The sequence below is a fragment of the Homalodisca vitripennis genome, chromosome 1 (assembly GCF_021130785.1).
Source record: "Homalodisca vitripennis isolate AUS2020 chromosome 1, UT_GWSS_2.1, whole genome shotgun sequence".
Lineage (NCBI taxonomy): Eukaryota > Metazoa > Arthropoda > Insecta > Hemiptera > Cicadellidae > Homalodisca > Homalodisca vitripennis.
Genome location: NC_060207.1, coordinates 221,701,368 through 221,720,562, shown reverse-complemented (window position 1 = coordinate 221,720,562; position 19,195 = coordinate 221,701,368). Strand labels below are relative to the sequence as shown.

General features: G+C 31.3%; 1 protein-coding gene across 1 annotated transcript; it reads right to left on the bottom strand.

The window, feature by feature from the left end:
* Positions 1-801: 801 nt before the first annotated feature.
* LOC124353086 (DNA polymerase beta-like) lies at positions 802-19,128 on the bottom strand. Its single transcript, XM_046802901.1, has 7 exons — positions 18,871-19,128; positions 10,508-10,707; positions 6,580-6,740; positions 4,220-4,342; positions 3,365-3,545; positions 2,088-2,271; positions 802-1,121 (listed from the first exon to the last, which is right to left on the bottom strand). The coding sequence occupies exons 1-7, from the start codon at positions 19,124-19,126 to the stop codon at positions 1,027-1,029; spliced, it is 1,200 nt and encodes a 399-aa protein (XP_046658857.1). The 5' UTR covers positions 19,127-19,128; the 3' UTR covers positions 802-1,026.
* Between the last annotated feature and the right edge of the window lie 67 nt (positions 19,129-19,195).

Below are 19,195 nucleotides of genomic sequence, written 5' to 3'. Positions count from 1 at the left end.
AATATAAAATTCAAAATATACAATCCTTAGGGTATAAAATATTCTAGTTTATTTTAGTAAACTACAGTTTACTAAAATAACATGACATTAAATGGATCACAGAATTAAAAGAAGATATGAGAGAGTTACAAATTACAGTAGAGGATTTAAAACACAAGACAAACACATTGAAGATATTGAATGACAAATACTCTACACTACAGCTGAAAAGAAACAAACAACGAATAGGAAGAGTGGTTCCGGAGGAGGAAAGGAAATTACGGTCGGAAAGGATGAAGAAATATTGGGTGGATAAAAGAAGAAAGACTAGAAAATATAAAGTGACTAAAGTGGTCCAATGTAGGCCATAAAATTATAAATAAAATAAACTACAGTTTATTTGTTATTTTGATGTGAAAAACAATACAATAAGGAAAAAACAATGGTGAACTGTGAACTCACCATTGCACCATTGTTCTTAACTACTTTGTCTGGGACTCTTTTCTCATACACAACTGATGATAATGTTCCTGTAAATACGATCTCTGCCATTATACGGTAAGTTAGTGCATAGGATATGAACAACTAATGTGAGACCAGTGGTTTACTCTAATAATTAATTGTTCAAAAACGATGATAAGTTAATTTGTCAAAAGACATGAAGGTGTTGACTGTTTTCACAATTACAAATAAATTTCTTGCTCTTCCCATTTCATTTTATTAGAAATATGTTGAAAAAATGTCATACATAGTTCTAGAAACAAAGTTAATTAAATAAATATACTTAAGCTATAGAAATTAGGATAAAAATCACACACTATATAAATAAAATTTGATTTATTTGTAAATTTACATATAATTCACATGCATATAATAATTTTAAAATCATCACTAACATATAGACACTTTTACGACTATAAAATGTGATGTAAAGTTATAAGTCCGTGATGGGTATTAAAATAGAGACATTTCAGTTGGAAGTGAAACAATAAAATCTTTGGTTCTCCAGTTGAAACATACCTGTACGTAAGATATTGTTTGGTAACACTACACACTACGTTCTTCTGGGCTCTTGTAGGGGTAGTCTATGTACTCAAATATGTCCTGCTCACTAGTAACAGGCAGTGCTTCTCCTGGTACACCTACACAGATCCTATTGTCATTTATCTCATTGTTACAGCATGAGGGTGAATAGTATCAGATAAATGTACTAAGTACAGAGGGATTACAAAAATTAGAGAAAGCATGAGAACATCTAGTAAATTGCATTAAAATATTCTCATGATTTACTCCCTTTTTATTCTTTCCAACTTTAATTTAGATCCAATCTCATTAAACCTGGTTGGAATATTAAACAAATTAAAATATTATACATAATTTATAATAAAATATTAATAGAAAACCCTTTAAAGAATATTGTATTTCAAACTTTCTTTGTAAAGACACATTAAACATCAACTTATCAACTTAAAATTAAAAAAAGAACTGTTTGCAATATTAAAGTAATTAAATATTGCTCAAGCTTTATAATAAAAATACAAAACACAAAGACTCATAAGTAAAAATATGTGTATAAAAAGACTTAGGGTAAAATTAGCAATAAGAGACAGTAACAGCTTATTTTGGTCACAATCAGAACAAAGAGCAATTTGTCACATCCACCAAGAAAAAGTTTTATCTACATCTTACATGAAAAGTAAAATATTAAAAAGGCATAGAAAATTCCTAAAAAATATTAGACCTTTTAAAACAAAACATGCAATTGTGATAAGTTGGCATTGAAGATTAAGCCGGTAAGTAAATATAAAAAAACAAAATCTTAAGTTTTGTAAAATGTTGATACAAATATTGCTCAAGAGATTAAATTTTAAATATTATTTCCGAAAATAAGCCAATATATGCCCAGCGTTGATATTGTGTTCTGAACTGTCCATACTAACTGCCAAGCAAGATCTGTTGGGCAACAGTGTTAAAAGTTAGTGCAATATTTATTTAATTGACTTTCCCTTACAGTCGAGCACGGGAGCTACCCATAAACTCGGATACAACATTTGTGAGTGAAAATCAGCAGCCTCTCTAATTACCTAATTACTCTAATCTCTAATTACCCGTGGATCCGACTGGTCTGAGTGAGTACTCGTTGAGTGTGAACCCCTGCTGGAGTGCATGCGCTCTCATCTCCTTGTTGAACATGTCGCTGCCGGTGAAATAGAGGGTAGCACAATGGTACTGGTCGTACGGAACTATCCGCAGGTCCAGCCGTCGCGTCACCTCCCCTACTCGACATGCGCCCTGTTCCGTATAACAAATGTTGCAGTTACTCACCAATACTACTAGTAAATTGAGCAAAGCCTAATGTGAAAATGAATAAAATGAAACTTACAGAATATTTAAGGCACATAAACTTTAACTGATTTGTAACGCCACACTTATAGAGCTAAAATCAAGATGAACAATGGCTGCTTGGAGAAGGACTTTCAAGAGATCTGAAAGAATGGGTGGAGCAGAAACACCTGAGGTAAGTTTCTACCTGATCCAGTTTCTCACCTGAAATTGCTAACCACATGTTCTTCTTTTGCAGACGGTGAGAAAACAAAAGAAGGGGACTTGAGATTGCCATAAACCAACTCTCACTGGACACCATTGTTTGGAAAATGGTCACTAACAGACAGACTTGAAATACTGTCTCTGCATTTGTAGATTCTGAGGACCAAGAAATTACAAGAAAGGTAATACAACCTCGGTATTACCTATCCGATCCTATTAGGAGCCGTCTGTTGGCTTATGTAGACACCCTCTTGAAGTAATGAGGAACAGAGTCCCGAGAGGGTGTGATGCCTGGGTTGTAAGGTGCTAACGGTGTATTAGCATTTTCCCATCGTCAGAAAAAAAATCAAGATTGCCACCAAGACAGTCAGCTCTAAAGACATCATTTTAAAAGGCAAGAAGTAGACAAACTATATATTTGGAGATACTTTGAATATATAAAGCCACTTTGAGGAATTTTTCTTCAAAATCAAAATGTGGTTGATTTTTATAGCTAAAACATAACGATAATGACAATAATGATAACTAAAACAAAATGCATATGAGCAAAATAATGAATTAGCAGGTATATTCTATGACCACCTTCCACTTCTGGGACCTTCCACTTCCTGCTACAGTGGAAGTGTACCAACAGAACAGCCAGGAAAACAGGTCACTGGTAAAACCAAGCGCACATAACTGTTCGACAACAGCATCTGCCCCAGAGCTGGCAATGCAAACGATTAACGCTCTGACAAGTTACAACAGCTATGATGCAGGAAATTGTATACAGTACAAGACGGTGTAAAGAATACAGAAACGCAATTACTGTGTTACTTGGCTACTAACAAGTACTCACCATGAACTTGACATCACCATGAGATATGGTTTCTGTGATCAGTTTTTTGTCCTCCAGCAGGCTGACGATGGCAGAGAGCAGCTTGGCAGCCTTAGCCTTGCCAGCTTTGCCCTTGTCACTGGACGTGAAGTCTGGATGAGTGATAAGCATATCTACGTCTCCACTGCTGGGCAGTCCACGCCTGCATAACTCTACCAATCATTTACTTGTATTTAACACTGCCCCAAGTGGTTTTCAACAAGGAAATAAATAAGATTTCTAACGTTCAAGGTTCTACTGTTAAAGTTCTTATTGAGTTGAAGGGAATGGTGCAGGAAATTTAGCAGCAGACTGCCAGTATTTAAATCTTTTATAAAATAACAAAATCAAACATAAAAAATATTATTATTCAATAAGATTCTAGCATGAAAAAATATAGCATCATGTTCTGTTTAGAATTATGCTATATTACTTCAAGTTAAAAATTTGCTTTAACAAGATTTACTATCTTAAACTTAACATAAAATCAAACTTCACAACACAACCTTACAGAAATGTTTAACCCTTTGAGTGCCGTGACTATTTTGCAATATTGACCCCTTAAATTGTAGACCTGATTTTTGTATATTTGCAAGCTGTTCATAAAAAAAATTGTTCAATAACCACTTGACAGATTTTCATAAGTTTTTGTTTTGTTTTTGGCAATAAAATAAAGAATATAATACATATTTTTTCTGTTAAAAAAATGAAATATATTTTTAACATGTTAGTACAACAGTTTTTTAAAACTTTTATAAACCTTTGAGTGTTATTCATAATGGTACATATATTTGCAGTTTGTTAAATTCACAAAATAGTAACTGAATAGATTTGTACCTGTAACTGCCACAAACCGTCAATAGATGTTTTGGATCCATTTCAAGAACAGAATCCCTGATTACGGTCTCAATTTGAGAAATCTCCTCCCGAGGAATTCTCTTCTCAAAGTCTTCAAAATACCTGTTCACAACAAACGTGAAAATTCACTCATTGTTTCCAGTAACAAGAATGTATTCAATTCATATTCAAGCCCAACATGTCTGCCAAATATTGGTCAACATTGTAGGGTGATTACAAAACCAATAGTGTTAGAAAAAAGCCATTAATTGAAATTACTTCAACAGTGAAGTGACAAAACTGCTGATATCGTCATCAAATAACCCTTAAACCAACATTATTTCTATTCACCAAAACACCAACCACTTCTTGAAGGCACTAATGGATAATAATGCCATTGCCATACACTTGTAATTATGCCATGCCAATAAATTGCTTAACATGTGATTATAGCCGAGAGGCTTAGCATAGTCTCTCTGACATAGATAATAAAGGAAGGGAAATTACTTTTAAATCTAGTAATTTAGAAATTTGCTAGTAAATGAAAGCCATGAATAAAAACACAAATCAAGCAAGATTTATCAGATTACTTCTTGCACACAATTTGAAGCATAGCGATAAACCAAAGTCAAATGTCAATATTTTAAGAATAAGAAAAAGAATAATACATTGACACAATAGAACACAAAGGTTTTATGTGTAAGTCAAAACATCAGTATCAAAAGGAATTATAGAAAAGGAACTGTTTATAATAGAGCATACAATCTAAAGGTTAAACACAATAAATTCTTGTAAAAATTTTTACTTATTCCTACTACAAAATCAATTGGTCTAATCATGACATGGGTATTATGAGAGCCTCGTGGAGACTGTAAGCCCAATCAAGTAAGCCTTTAAATAATTTTTGAAACTATTTACACTTGTTTGAATTTTGATTACATTTGGAAGTAAATTGTAAAGTTTAGGACCAAAATAAAAAATTGATTAAGCTACGGTTTATTCAATTTTTGTATTTTTGGCTATTCGCTGATAACCTCAATGTGGGCCATGTCTTGTCACAGTAAATTGGCTTTAAGTCCATTGTTTATTATTCAATTTAAATAATTTTAATTAATTTGTGATAATATCCTCTAAAAACTGTTATTCGTGTAGAAAACTGCTTATTTTTAAGATATTCCGAGTTCTTATGGCTGCCATTTTTAAAATACTAATGATAATTTCAGGATATTGTTTTCAGTAACTGGCCTTGTTATCATAAAGATTTAAACCAAATTTGATATAATTGAACTTATTAGTTTTTAAGATATTAATAATTAATATCTTAAAAACTATTTTTGTACAAAAATTATTTTTGTATAAAAAAACTCATACAGACAGATGGGAAACTGAGCACCAGAGGCCATGTTCATGTGGTGAAATATGTTTGTCTTGACCTGAGCAATAATGTGGGATATCTTTTTCCAGAGAGTTACGGAACACCCTACATAAAAAATTCAAGTAAACTTTTTGTAACACTTCTATTTTTTTATGAAAGCCCACACTTTTATCTTCTACATAACTGCCATCAATATTAAGACACATACATATTTAAAACAACACTTTTGTATACTGCTGTCATAGAAGATTTCCCCTGACTTGACAGTGCCTATAAAGTGATCATTTTAATCCAACTGTTGTCGTTGCGGCACTGACCTTTTCGATGCCTCTTCTAATGAAAAAAACAAGTGATAGTCACTGGGTGCTAAATGGGGTTGTTTGGAGGATTAACAAATTTTCCCAAGCAAAATGCTGTCATGAGATATTGAGTTCATTTTGCCGCATGTTGACGTGCATTGTCATACAGCAAAATATTTTTCTTGATAAAAATGTCATAGAAAAACTTCTTAAAACGAAGAAATTGTGAAATCTCTGCTCATTCTCACTTTATCATTCACTTTCTGCACCATTAGTGTAACTGTAGGCATAGTTCGGGCATTTATAGATTCAGTTACATTTTGAGAGGAAATCTAAATTAAACATTTTCATAAACCATTAGAAAAATAAGGAAAACTATTAATATAATGTCAAATATATATATTGAGAAAACATAATAAACCATTTATAGTAATAGCTTCCTTTCATTACTTTAAAGTTCAAAAATTAAAATTTAAAACATATATAGATGTATCTACATTAGTCAAATTCTGAATCCCATAAGAACCCAACGATCCATATTGTCTCTATCATGGTTTAAATTTTAATTTACAATTAATTCAAATTTAATCCAATTAACTTTCTTTTCAAAGAGTGCTTAGTGTCTTTTTTTAACATTTGAAATGTGACCACAAAATTAAACAAAAAGATCAGATAGGTAAACTTACTTTAGTCCTATCAGCTGATGATGAGTCAGTTTATCCGAATTCTTCTTGAGGTCTGCTAAAGAAGTAATGCCAGCATCCACCAGCTCTTTGGCTTTGACTGGTCCGATACCAGACACCCTGGTTAATAGATTAATACTGTCATTTGTTCCGTTCTCTCGAATCTAAAAGAAAAACCCTAATGAGATACTTGTTTGCCTTCCAAAATAATCCTTTTGAAACAAGGATGTCAGAAGTTGATATGTATCGCACACTAATGCTGTCATCACTTAAGTTTGTTTCTCAAATATGGCTGATAGTTTAAACTAACCGACACTATTATTTAAGGAAAATAGAATTTATAAACTTATTTTCTTACTTAATTTGTACATATACTTTTGCAAGTGATATTTTGAGATTTATAGAGGGTAAATGTTTTTCAATAATACTCTTATGTGTTTTGAAGCTTAAATACATGGAGATTATTAACCAAGATAATTCTTAAACCTAATACAGTGGAACCTCATTAAGTCATAATAACTGGGACCGAAACATATCTGGGATAATGAAAATCCGAGTTACATGAAGATGAGGACTAGAAAAAATACTCTTTTTTTGACTCATAAATGAGTTTTTTCATATATTTTATATCATAGTAAATATTTATTTTTCTCGTTTAAAACCACACAGCAATTGTTATTTAACATTTGTACAAAGTCACATATCAATACGTACATGTTAAAAATAATTTGTTTCTGAAATCAGTACGGGTTACCCAGAGAGCCGAGATAAAGGGGTTCAGCTTAACAAGGTTCCACTGTACTAGCAAACATTGATATTCAGGTAAAAGGTATTTTCTTACCATCCACATCCTGTCCTAAACTCATTGATATTCAATAAGTTTATTATGCTACTGACGTGATAAACACAAAAAACTATGTTAATGCATCATGGGCTTTATGATCTTTTATATAGTATAAAATAATGTTAGCAAATATTGTTTTACAAACATTTAAAGCCCATTAAATCAATAGATTGTATAAATCTTATGATCAATAATATAAATAATTTTCTTATAATCAATGTAGAAATTTGATGTTTGTTTTGGTTTCATAGTAGCATTGGTGAGCAATAGCCATGGTCGCACATTTATAATCTGGTACGGATTTGTTTATTTTTTATTTCAAAGTTCGATCTCATTCTAGTTGGTTATTATTATTACTAATATAGAATTATAACTTAAGCCATAACTGTCAGCCATATTATTTTTACTTCCTGTTATTTAGTATTTAAAACAAAGCAATAATTATCTTAGCAGAGTATTCATTAAACCTTTATACAAGGTATTCAAAAACCTTAAATAGTCACATGGTAACATTGTTGAAAATCTATAATTTTTTGGAACCTCTGGTAAATAAGTATCCACATAAAACCTTCACTAAGCTTTTTTATAGTTGGCTTTTGAAACACCCTTTCTATAGTTTAGACGAGTTTTTAGAATTAAAAAACATTACATTTTAGATATATAATAATTTTTATATGTAAATTTTGACAATTGTTTATTTACTATTTAATTTATATATCTAGGCCTAGTTTATTTAAAATTAACCTTCACTGACTAATTTATGCTACTAAAGTACTGTTTTTTCCTTTTTGAATGTTAGTTTAAGTTTAAATTATTTTGATAACATTGTTTTATTTTGATCATGCCCTAGGCTGCAATATGACATTGTCAATGATTGTAAGAATTTGAACGACAAATAAAGATTTATTTATTTTATTTATTATGAACTTTTGAGAAAATACACTAGTCTGTGAAAAGATTTTGCAACATTTTACTTTTTTTATCAATAATATAGTTTTGGAAAACCCTTGTTACAAAATAATTAATTAACAATTAACTTAGTAATCAATAATATAATCTTTTTCTACGTAAACCACAGAAAAGAATGATATACAACACAATATGATAAATATATGTTTTAGATGTTTTATAAATTTAAATCTAAAACAATACAATATACTAAAAATAGGTCAGTTATTAAAGAGTAATGTAGTTGCCAACTCAAAGGATAAATTTAAAAGACACGCCTGAACAGGCAGAATTACAAATGCTGTATGAATACGAAAAGCCTCTTATCATCAAACATGTGAAATCATGCTGTTTGACAAACTTGCCATTGATAAATGGTAGTACCATCATACTAAGTTAGGTTGGAAAATTATAATAGTGGTAGTCATTGTGTTCACTTGTAAGTTGTATATGCTATTTTACATCTCTTACTTTACAACTTTACAGAGCCACTATTATGAAACTTTAAGGACATATTATAAAAACTAAAGTTAATGTAAATTATTGAAAAATTCAAGAACTGTTTTCAGTTTTGCTCTGAGATGTATATGAAACTTTTCTTAACTTCCCATTTTAAACACTTCAGAGAAGTAGGTTAACAAAATTTTAAAATGTATTCTTTAGACAATTATGAGTGCTAAATTTCATCCAAATCAGTCCACCATTTCAGGAGTTACTGTGTTCAGAAAAAGCATTGTATTACAAAAAAAATTAGTTAGTCATACACTTTTGAACAATCTGTTATTTTGGACTCAAGGAGTCTCAAGAGATTTAAATTATCTCATACTGTTCTTAATTCCGGACATGAGATTGATCTTACGGATATAACCGTAAAGCACACCCACATATATGATATGCCTACTTGAAATTAGGTAGCTTTCTTAAAAAAATTTGTTTATATATTTCTTATTCCAAGAAACAAAAAATTAAGTTAACTGTGGGCAAAAAAAGTGTTTAATTCTTCAAATGCATGTTAATTGAATTGAGGTTGAATTTCCTTCAGTGCTTTAAGGGTCTACATATGTAACCAAACTATCCTAACACACAAACAACATTATCTTTTGGTGACTTGGTGTATAGGAATATATTATTTTAACACTGTTATGAAACCCAACTTAACCCTTATAACGTCAGTATATCTTTTCTCGACTTCCAGCAAACGGCACAATATTTAAAAAAAAAAATTTTAATGTGTAAAGTTCATTTTTATTTTTACTTTCTATAATTATAGTAAGTATAAAAAAGTAAAAATTTTAAAATTATCTTGTACGTACATATATTTATGGGACATTAAATTGTAGATATAAATAAAGTCAAAATAAAAGGAACACAAAATTAGCTAAACTATAAACATTACCAGACAATTATATAAATATAATTAAAATAAATTATATATATAATAAAATTAAAAATAAATAAAAACCATATAAACAGAAAACACGACGAAGGAAACCGACTCAGCGATGGTTAGACACGCACTACCTGAAGCCAAACTGCAAACAAAACCGCGCGCGCTGTACGGCGTCTGTGCCGTGTGGCGGGGAGAGTGTCTAGACACTGCATCTATTGTTTCAAACAATGTAACGCGACAGCTATATTTTGACGCTTGACATAGGTCAATAACCCACACACATGGTTGACGCATACCGTTAGTGACATTGATCGGATTTAAAAGGAACTCTTAAATTTGCTATAGACGCAGTTTTGTGTCGATGTGCCGTACTGCGTCTTTGCCGTTTGGAGATAGTTTGTCTATGCGCCATACGGCGTCTGCGACATTATAAGGGTTAATAAGCAAAAATGTAAATGTATCTCGAAGATATCTCGAAAAAGATTTCATCTACAGACTTTTAATTCTTTCATGAGTCTTCATTTTTACACAGACAGGAATGAGTTCTATGATGGTGCAAAGTAGAAGTCAATAAAATGAACTTTATTGACTTTAAAATGAACGTAACTGAAGTCTATCATCCAGTGGACTGGCACAACTTCTCGTTTGTCTGCTAGAAGATGTAAAAATATCTTTTTACACCTCAGTGAAACCTGCTTTGTGACATGGGGGGGGGTTTTCTACTACTATCTTAAATTAATAAAACTTACCTTATCCAACTTCTTTAAGTGCCCTGTTTTTAAATATTCATCAATTTTCTCTGCAACTTTTTCACCAACACCTTCTAGTTTTCTTGCATCTTTCCCAGATGTTACGCGTGTTTTATGAGCTGCCAAGGAACTCGCTGCTTTTCTATAGGCATTGTACTTGTAAATATTGCGGTTCACATTTCGCTCATAATTTGCAAGTTCTGGAAATTACACAGATTAGAATAAGTATTCTCATTCTAAAGTTTTATACAATATTGACAACATGTAAATTACAACACAGTTACTATATGAGATTAGATACTATTATTGTACTTTACCAAATAAATGTAAATTTGGTTGGTATTGAAATAAGTTTTTACTATCATTCATTAAAAATTTGAAATGTGTCTGTTTCTTAAATAAACTTCTTAAAAAATATTGATTTATGCTGAAAAAGGATCTTGTCTATATTCCGATGAACTATAGAAATTTGTAGATAAAGATTTCCTAGAACTACAGTTTTTTTGCTTCTAATACAATAGTAGACCTTCCCTCATTAAAAATTGTACATAACTATTACTACTTCAAATGTTTAAAGCCAACACTATGTAAGTTAAATATTTAGAGCCAAACATATCATGGGTATATATGGTGTTGAATACTCATGTTTGATGCGTGATAAAAATTATTATTGCAATTGAACTTCTTTCCTAAATTTTATAAGATTTCTTTATATATTGCCATCTTTTACATGATTTAAAATGGTGTTTACCATGAATAAATAAATATCACTGTATAAATCTGTCTCAGATCAAATTAACTAGTAAATGGCATTTCATTACAAGGGTCTGCTTTCATAACATCTTTTAAACCAATTAATAGTTTATGTTTGCTGTGATTTATGTTCATGTGATTTAAAACACTATAAAAGGGTTCATAAGCGACAAATATGAGAACCTCACATGGTAAAGCCGCCTTAGCTTTTCACTACACTACTCCTATGCTGGGTGTTTTATTGCACACTGATAAATTATCGTAATACTTTCATTCTTCTAAATTATACATCAATAATAATAAACTTTAATTAAAAAAGCTCTAATTCATTTTACCGAAATTGTTCCTTAAAAGTTGTAATACTGTTAAATTTGAAAATGTCATAATTCATATAAATAATTTACAACTGTAGGTTCAACCTCCAGACTAAACCACTAATACCCAGATACACAAAATTTGGGAACTATATTCCTTTCAAAAAGTATAAAGAATTTAAGCTATAATTGTTTGACTGTTAACCCATTGGCTTATACATATTTTTACTATCAGCTCAACTGGAGTTATCCTATTAAAAATGCTAAAAACGTAGGAGTTTTGTTATATGTTTATAAAAAATGTATTTTTCAAGTTATTTGGTTATATTTTATATCTTTTTGGATTAACATGAAATGGGCTTTAATAATAAATAGATAGTGATATATTTGGTCATACGAGTAATTTAAAAATAATAATGCTGTACAAACTAAAAAAGTTTTGGAATTTTTTAAATTTTTTTTTGTACTCAAATAATATAAAATAAAATACCCCATCGTTGCTTTTATTTTATTTGAAATATATTTCTCTACCTAGCAATACTAGAATATGTGTATATATATATATATATATATATATATATATATATATGCATAGTTTGTCAGAATAAATGTTTTTTCTAAATACTGAAAATTCCAAGAATATTGATTTTTTTCTCTTGTAGTACACTAATATTCTTATAGTAACTTATTATTCATTTAAATTTCAATTAACTGTAGTATTGCAGTTTTTCTTATGTGTTACAACAATATTAGTCTAATTTATACTAACATTTGGTTGAAAAAGGAGTTAAAAAAAATTATTTAGATGGCGCTGTACTTGTCACGGAATGGTTCCGTGATACAAATTTTGAGCCCAGACTAGCTGTCACGGAACCGTTCCGTGATACAAGGCCAATGGGTTAACCCTTTGGTGCTCAATTTTTTGCACAAGTGTTTGTTGTGATTTTGTGTTAGGCTATTATGGTTTAAATGGATTTCTACTAGCTTAAAAGCTATTGCTATGATCATATTACTATAAAATACCACAAATCAAATGGTTATTTTTATGTATAGCAAAGACAAAAAATGCAAATTGGGTGTTTTGGGTCTAGTATACTTATACAAAAATACAATGACCTTGATAACTTTCACTCTAGCCAAGAATTGTTTATTTAAGGTGGACTCTCCCGCCAACTTTATCACAGACCAATAATTTTCATATACCCCAAAAATCTCTAACTTCAGACTCAAACCCACAGGTAGGGTACGATAAGCGGACCCAGTTTTTTTATATCGAAATTTACAAACTATATTACTTAATAACCACCGATATAATCAATCGATACTGATTATTTATTTTGAACAAATAATTTTAATTTGTAAACACTTTCAAATAATACACGTAAGGTAATATTTAAATTTTACATATAAGTAACATTTGATTATTAAAAATGGCAGTCAATTTTAGAAAAGTACACGACATTGCTTTGAAAAATGCTAAGACATGTTTTACATGGCTTCAACATGTTGGACTTGTACCGAAAAATCCATTATGTGAAATTTGTGGGAAAGAAACAACTGTAACTGTGAGAGGAGCAAATATGGTCGTCTTCAGTTTTCCTAATTTTGGTTATAATAATTTGTTTTATAACTGTAAATATTAAATCCATATTTTAATTTCAAACATATGATTGTTATTGAGGACTATAGATACTTTTATATCGATTGATAGTCTAGGATTTGAGATGCGAATATTAGGTATCGATGATAACATTCTTCGATATAAAAAACCGGGTCCGCTTATCGTAATTATGTATCGATGATTACATTCTTCAATATAAAAAACCGGGTCCGCTTATCGTACCCTACCCAAACCCACTACTCCAAGGCCAACTCCCATCTCTGAGAGCAGCGCTATAGACTACATTGCCCACCTGACTTGATGTGCAAATAGCTCGCTTGTCATTTTTGCTACACCACAGAGCACCCAAGATTGTCTAGGTAATCCATTTACAATGAAAGCAGTGAACGTACTGAGTCTAGAGTTTATGTTGCAAGAAGTAAAATTGAACAGAGTTAGGCATAAATGGTTGTTGGCCTAACTATAATCCAATTCAGAATCAGAATCATTTTTATTGTCATTTATCTTTACAGATTGGACAAAGTCAGTATATATAGGACATAAATACAGTTCTCAGCGAATACCACTTTACAAATTAATTAAGTTAAAACAAAACAGTAAAACTTTAGCCCACTGACAAATAAAATAATATCCTATTTAAATAAAATTTCTATGAGTTTAAGAATTCTTCTACTGAATAAAAAGCTTGGCTTATCATCCATTTAGCCACTTTTGTTTTAAACTCTTTAATGTTTGACAGTCTCCATGCTTCTGGTAACTTATTAAAAAATTTTTTATCTGTAGATATTTATGGCTCTTAGCATATTTTTCCAACCTTACAACAAGGTAAAACTAAATCTTTGGCATGTCTAGTGTGATAATTATGTACATCTGTAAATTTAATTAAAGTTTGTAACATTTTCTCTGACATAAATTAAATTCTGAAATATAAAAAATGCAAGGAACAGTCATTATATTGTAGCTGGTAAAGTAATTTCTGCAACTTTCCCTGTAGCCTAATCCAAAACATGATTCTTAAAGCTCTTTTTGCCATATAAAAATTCTGTCAGCACCCACCACTATTTCCCCATAACATATTGGGCATACAATAAATGTGAGTGAAAAAAACTAAAATATGCAGTCTTCATTAACTCCTTACTAACACAGGACTTTAATTTTTTTAGTAAGAAAACACACTCTTGACAGTTTTGATATTAAATTATTAGTATGTTCATCCCAAACAAGTTTGTGATCTAACGAGACACCAAGAAGCTTTACTGGTTTGGAAATGTCCCTCCTCTATTTCAAAATTTCTCAATGAAAATTAGTATGAGTTTCAGTCTTACTTTCATTAATTCTTAAAAGATTTGACTCAAACCATAGACTAGCCTTATTAACTACTCTGTTCGTGTCACTTAAAACGCTAGCTAAATAGTATGTCTTTTACAGTTAAAGATGTGTTCATCTGCATATAATATTGTCTTACAGCTTAGACTGATTGGCAAATCGTTCATGTATAATATAAACAGAAGGGGGCAAGGACAGAACCCTGTGGGACCCCAGCAAGAACCTCTTTTTGAGATGAATATTGATCTCCAACACAAACCATTTATGTAGTCTACCACACAAATAGGTCCTGAAGAAACTTAACTGATCGTTGCGGATCCCAAATATTCTAATTTATTTAACAAGATGTCATGTGAAATACTGTCAAAAGGCCCTGCTGAGGTCCAACAGAGTCATGCCCAAATATTCATGGGCCTCAAAACATGACAGAATCTGAGAGACAACCTCATCCAGTGCCTTCACAGTAGAGTAGCCTGGCCTAAACCCAAATTGGCTACTTGATAAAATTTTATTTACATCCAGAAATTCTAAAAATCTGTTCCTTAGCACAAGTCTCCAAAAATTTTAGAAAACACTGATACAATTGTTATTGTTCTATAATTATCTATGCATGTTCTGTCACCCTTTTTAAACAGTGATATACTTTTTGATTTTTTCAGACAATCAGGAAAATGTGAGAAAGACAAACTAAGGTTAATTACCTATGTTAAAGGCTTAATTATGAAAGGAACAATTAATTTTATTATTTTGTTTGAGAATCCAAAAAATATCCTCACAGTTTGATGATTTCAAAGCTTTAACAACTGCAAAAACTTGCTGCTCATTAACATTTTTCCAGAGAAAATTTACAGGTGATTTTTTAGCTTTTTTAAGAAAACTCATCATAACTAATACTACTATTACTCATTGTTTGTTGCTTAAGCAATATACCTTCACAATTATTAATGTAATGATCATTAAATTGTTCTGGCGTTTTATCAATGGCAGCAGATTATCCCTTCTGAAAATGGTTAACTTACCTGATTCCGACTTTATAACATTCCATGCCGCTAAACACTTATTACTAGCATTATTAATAAATTATCATCATTAAATTTATCTTAGCATCTTTGATTTTTTCCCTGTACATTCTCCTTTGTACGTTGTAAACAGTTTTTTAAGGCAGCATTGTGCCTTTAGGTAGGTATTTTTAACATATCCTCAGTGTATTAACAATATTTCTCATTTTATGACAGGTCTCATCAAACCATTTGGAGTTAAAAGCTTTTCTTGTGGCTTTGAACCTTAATAGTTTTCTGAACTCTTGGACAAAAAAAATCATATAAATATAAAGTCTTAAGATTATTTACCAAAAAATTCAAAAGCAACATTTGAGTCATCAATTTTATAAAAATCATGCCAATCACACTTAGACAAGTGTTGGACAAACAAAAGTCAGTTTCTTTGGATTTCCTAAAAGAAATATGTTTTACCTGAGAAGGCATTGACGCTACACAGAACTTAAAATAAATTATGCCATGGTCAGATATCTGATAATTCCATAGACTGCTTTTAAAACAATTTTATCTATATTTGTTACAATGTTATCGATTAATCGTTTTTGTCTTGTAGGAATACTATTTGCATGATATAAGTTGAATGATTTTAATAAGTTAACAAGTGTTACTGTTTCTACATCTTTATCCATTAATGAAGTCAATATTGAAATCAGCTCAAGAACAATATAACTTTTAGGTCTTCTTATCAACAGACAAAGTGCAAAAGGGATTCTAGATAGTTAAAGAAAATATTGCTATTGGTATCTGGTGTTGTATACAGAGAAAACAAATATTACATTAAGATTACTTACATATACAAACAGCTTCTAGAAACCTGGTAGATGTGAGATGTGAGATATCAATAATTTCAAATGAGAAAATGCTCCTTTAAATACGATAGAGGAACCTCCATACGGCTCATCTCTACAATACGCTGCAGCTAAACTTATAACCTTCTTGGAACGTACAAAGTTACCTCATCGTGAAGCAACCAATGTTCATTGACCAAAAGGACATCACAATCAAGCTTCATCTAAAAAGGACAGCTAATTCATCATGCAATTTGTTTCTCATTGATTGTATGATAAGATGTAAAACTTCACCCACATCTCTCCACCAGCCTTCCCAGGATTACAGCTTGAGTCGACAACACTTAAATTAACACAACTTTTATACCTAAACTAAGACTTGTTTCTACTGGTTGGTAGAGCTTGATGTGACGACAAGTCGTTCCCCACAAAGTTTTCTCTTCCTCCCCGGCTGCAGGTTGCCCCGAGCTTAAAGGGTTGTCGGTAGTGCATAAATTTCTCGCAGTGGTGGAGTCCGTTTCATTGCACAGCCGCCCTTCATATGTACCGCTGCCACCCTCTCCTCGCTCTGATGGTAACTGCACAGTGACCCTTGGCTATTGTATGTTCCGTTGATCGTAGACGATTCAGTCCCAGTTTCTTTTGACCAGTGCTTCACAGATTTGCCTGCAAGCCAGTTCTTTACGGAGTTATTAAGGTGCATACCATGTTGGGTGTGAAAATGTCTATCTGCCAAGCCGATCTTCACCAAAGGACACATTAGGGTATTTATGGTTAAGGCCTCTAGAGATTTATTGCATTTTCTAATTTCTTTATTTACACAAGACCATTCTTTTTAAATCATGCCTAATAGGTAAATCTACTAATACTATTTTTAAGCTATTGTATTTTTCTAATGTTTGTTTATTCAATTACGTTGATTTGCCCCATCAGCCTTCATCATGTGCAACGTCATTGGACCCACATGCAATGATCAGAGCGTCATCAGGACCAAGTTTCTCTCCATCAATGTTGTGGAAGTTAGATCTGCTCAGCTAATCCTCCAGGCCTCACAAAGCCAACACAATTGAAGGATTTCATGTGCTTATTTCAAGTGAAAAGTCACATTACGTCCATGGCTATCTGCACATAGAAGCAAACTTTGCTTTTTTTTCCTTATACTTTCTATTGTAGCTGGTGTGTTGCCTTTTTTCCTGTTGGGTTGACTGTATAGCCTTTGACGTAGCACTCTCTATAGCATGAGTCTGTTGCCTCTTTGACGCACTGACCTTATTTAGGTACGACTGCACATTCACTTCAATTCTGTACGTTCTACATTTATAATAAGAATGGTGTAGCCTATAAATAAACTAAAATTATACATAACAAAGCATTATGCACAATAATATTCGGGTAGGGTACGATAAGCGGACCCGGTTTTTTATATCAAAGAATGTAATCATCGATACCTAATATTCGCATCTCAAATCCTAGACTATCAATCGATATAAAAGTATCTATAGTCCTCAATAACAATCATATGTTTGAAATTAAAATATGGATTTAATATTTACAGTGATTAAACAAATTATTATAAGCAAAATTAGGAAAAATGAAGATGACCATGTTTGCTCCTCTCACAGTTACAGTTGTTTCTTTCCCACAAATTTCACATAATGGATTTTTCGTTACGAGTCCAACATGTTGAAGCCATGTAAAACATGTCTTATCATCTTTCAAAGCAATGTCGTGTAGTTTTCTAAAATTGACTGCCATTTTTAAAAATCAAATGTTACTTATATGTAAAATTGAAATATTACCTTACGTGTATTATTTTAAAGTGTTTACAGCTGTTGATATAGATTATTTAAGTTATTTGTTCAAAATAATTAATCAGTATCGATTGATTATATCGGTAGTTATGATTAAGTAATATCGTTTGCCAATTTCGATATAAAAAACCGGGTCCGCTTATCGTACCCTACCCTAATATTCCTTATTACTTAAATAATTATACAACTGGATATAATCCATCAATACCACTACAAATACTATCAGAACTGGGGTTTATCTTAACTATAAATTATTTTTATCCCGGAGCTGCCTTTGACACCACGAGGTGTTTTTTATAGAAATTTTCAATTGTTAGGGATTATTTAGATGCTTATTCTTGGGTTGCCTCAAGAATTAGAGCAGAGTAAAGTTAACATTTCAAGCTCCCTGTAGGCTCTTTGTATAACTCACTGGAGTTCAATTTAAAATCAACGTTAAAAGAATTCCGACAGCTTTTTGCTGTAAATATTCTTTCAAATTTGATTTAGCCTAGAACAGTTTGCCCTATTCATAATGTCAAAAAAAGATAAATGTGGATTTATCAGACTATTATAAAGCAGTCTTGAATTCATTCATGTATCATTATTTTGCAAGCAAATCAAAGAAGGAAAACTTGTTTACTAAATTAACTAAAAAGCCACTGTGTATTGTAAAATGATGATAAACAATAAGAGTAGATAGCCTAAATTACCTGTTAAAAAATCGCAAAAATCATGGTTTGGGTTGTTTTCACTGGACGGAGCTTTTCTCTTACTCATGATGAAATGTGTTTGAGATTTATTCGCTGTGTTTTTAATTCCAATTCTACTAGTAATATTCCTGTTGTTAGCGTTATTATTGTTTTTAACCCTATTTTGAGTTCCTCCAATACATGTTACGTTGTTTGTTATTGAATCACCTGTGAATAAGAATGAAACGAAAATAAAGCCCAAAATAGCTTTGGCCATTTATAAGCCAACAGCTAAACTTTTCGTATCCATTCGTATCTATTACGTAATGTAATCACGTAACTTAAT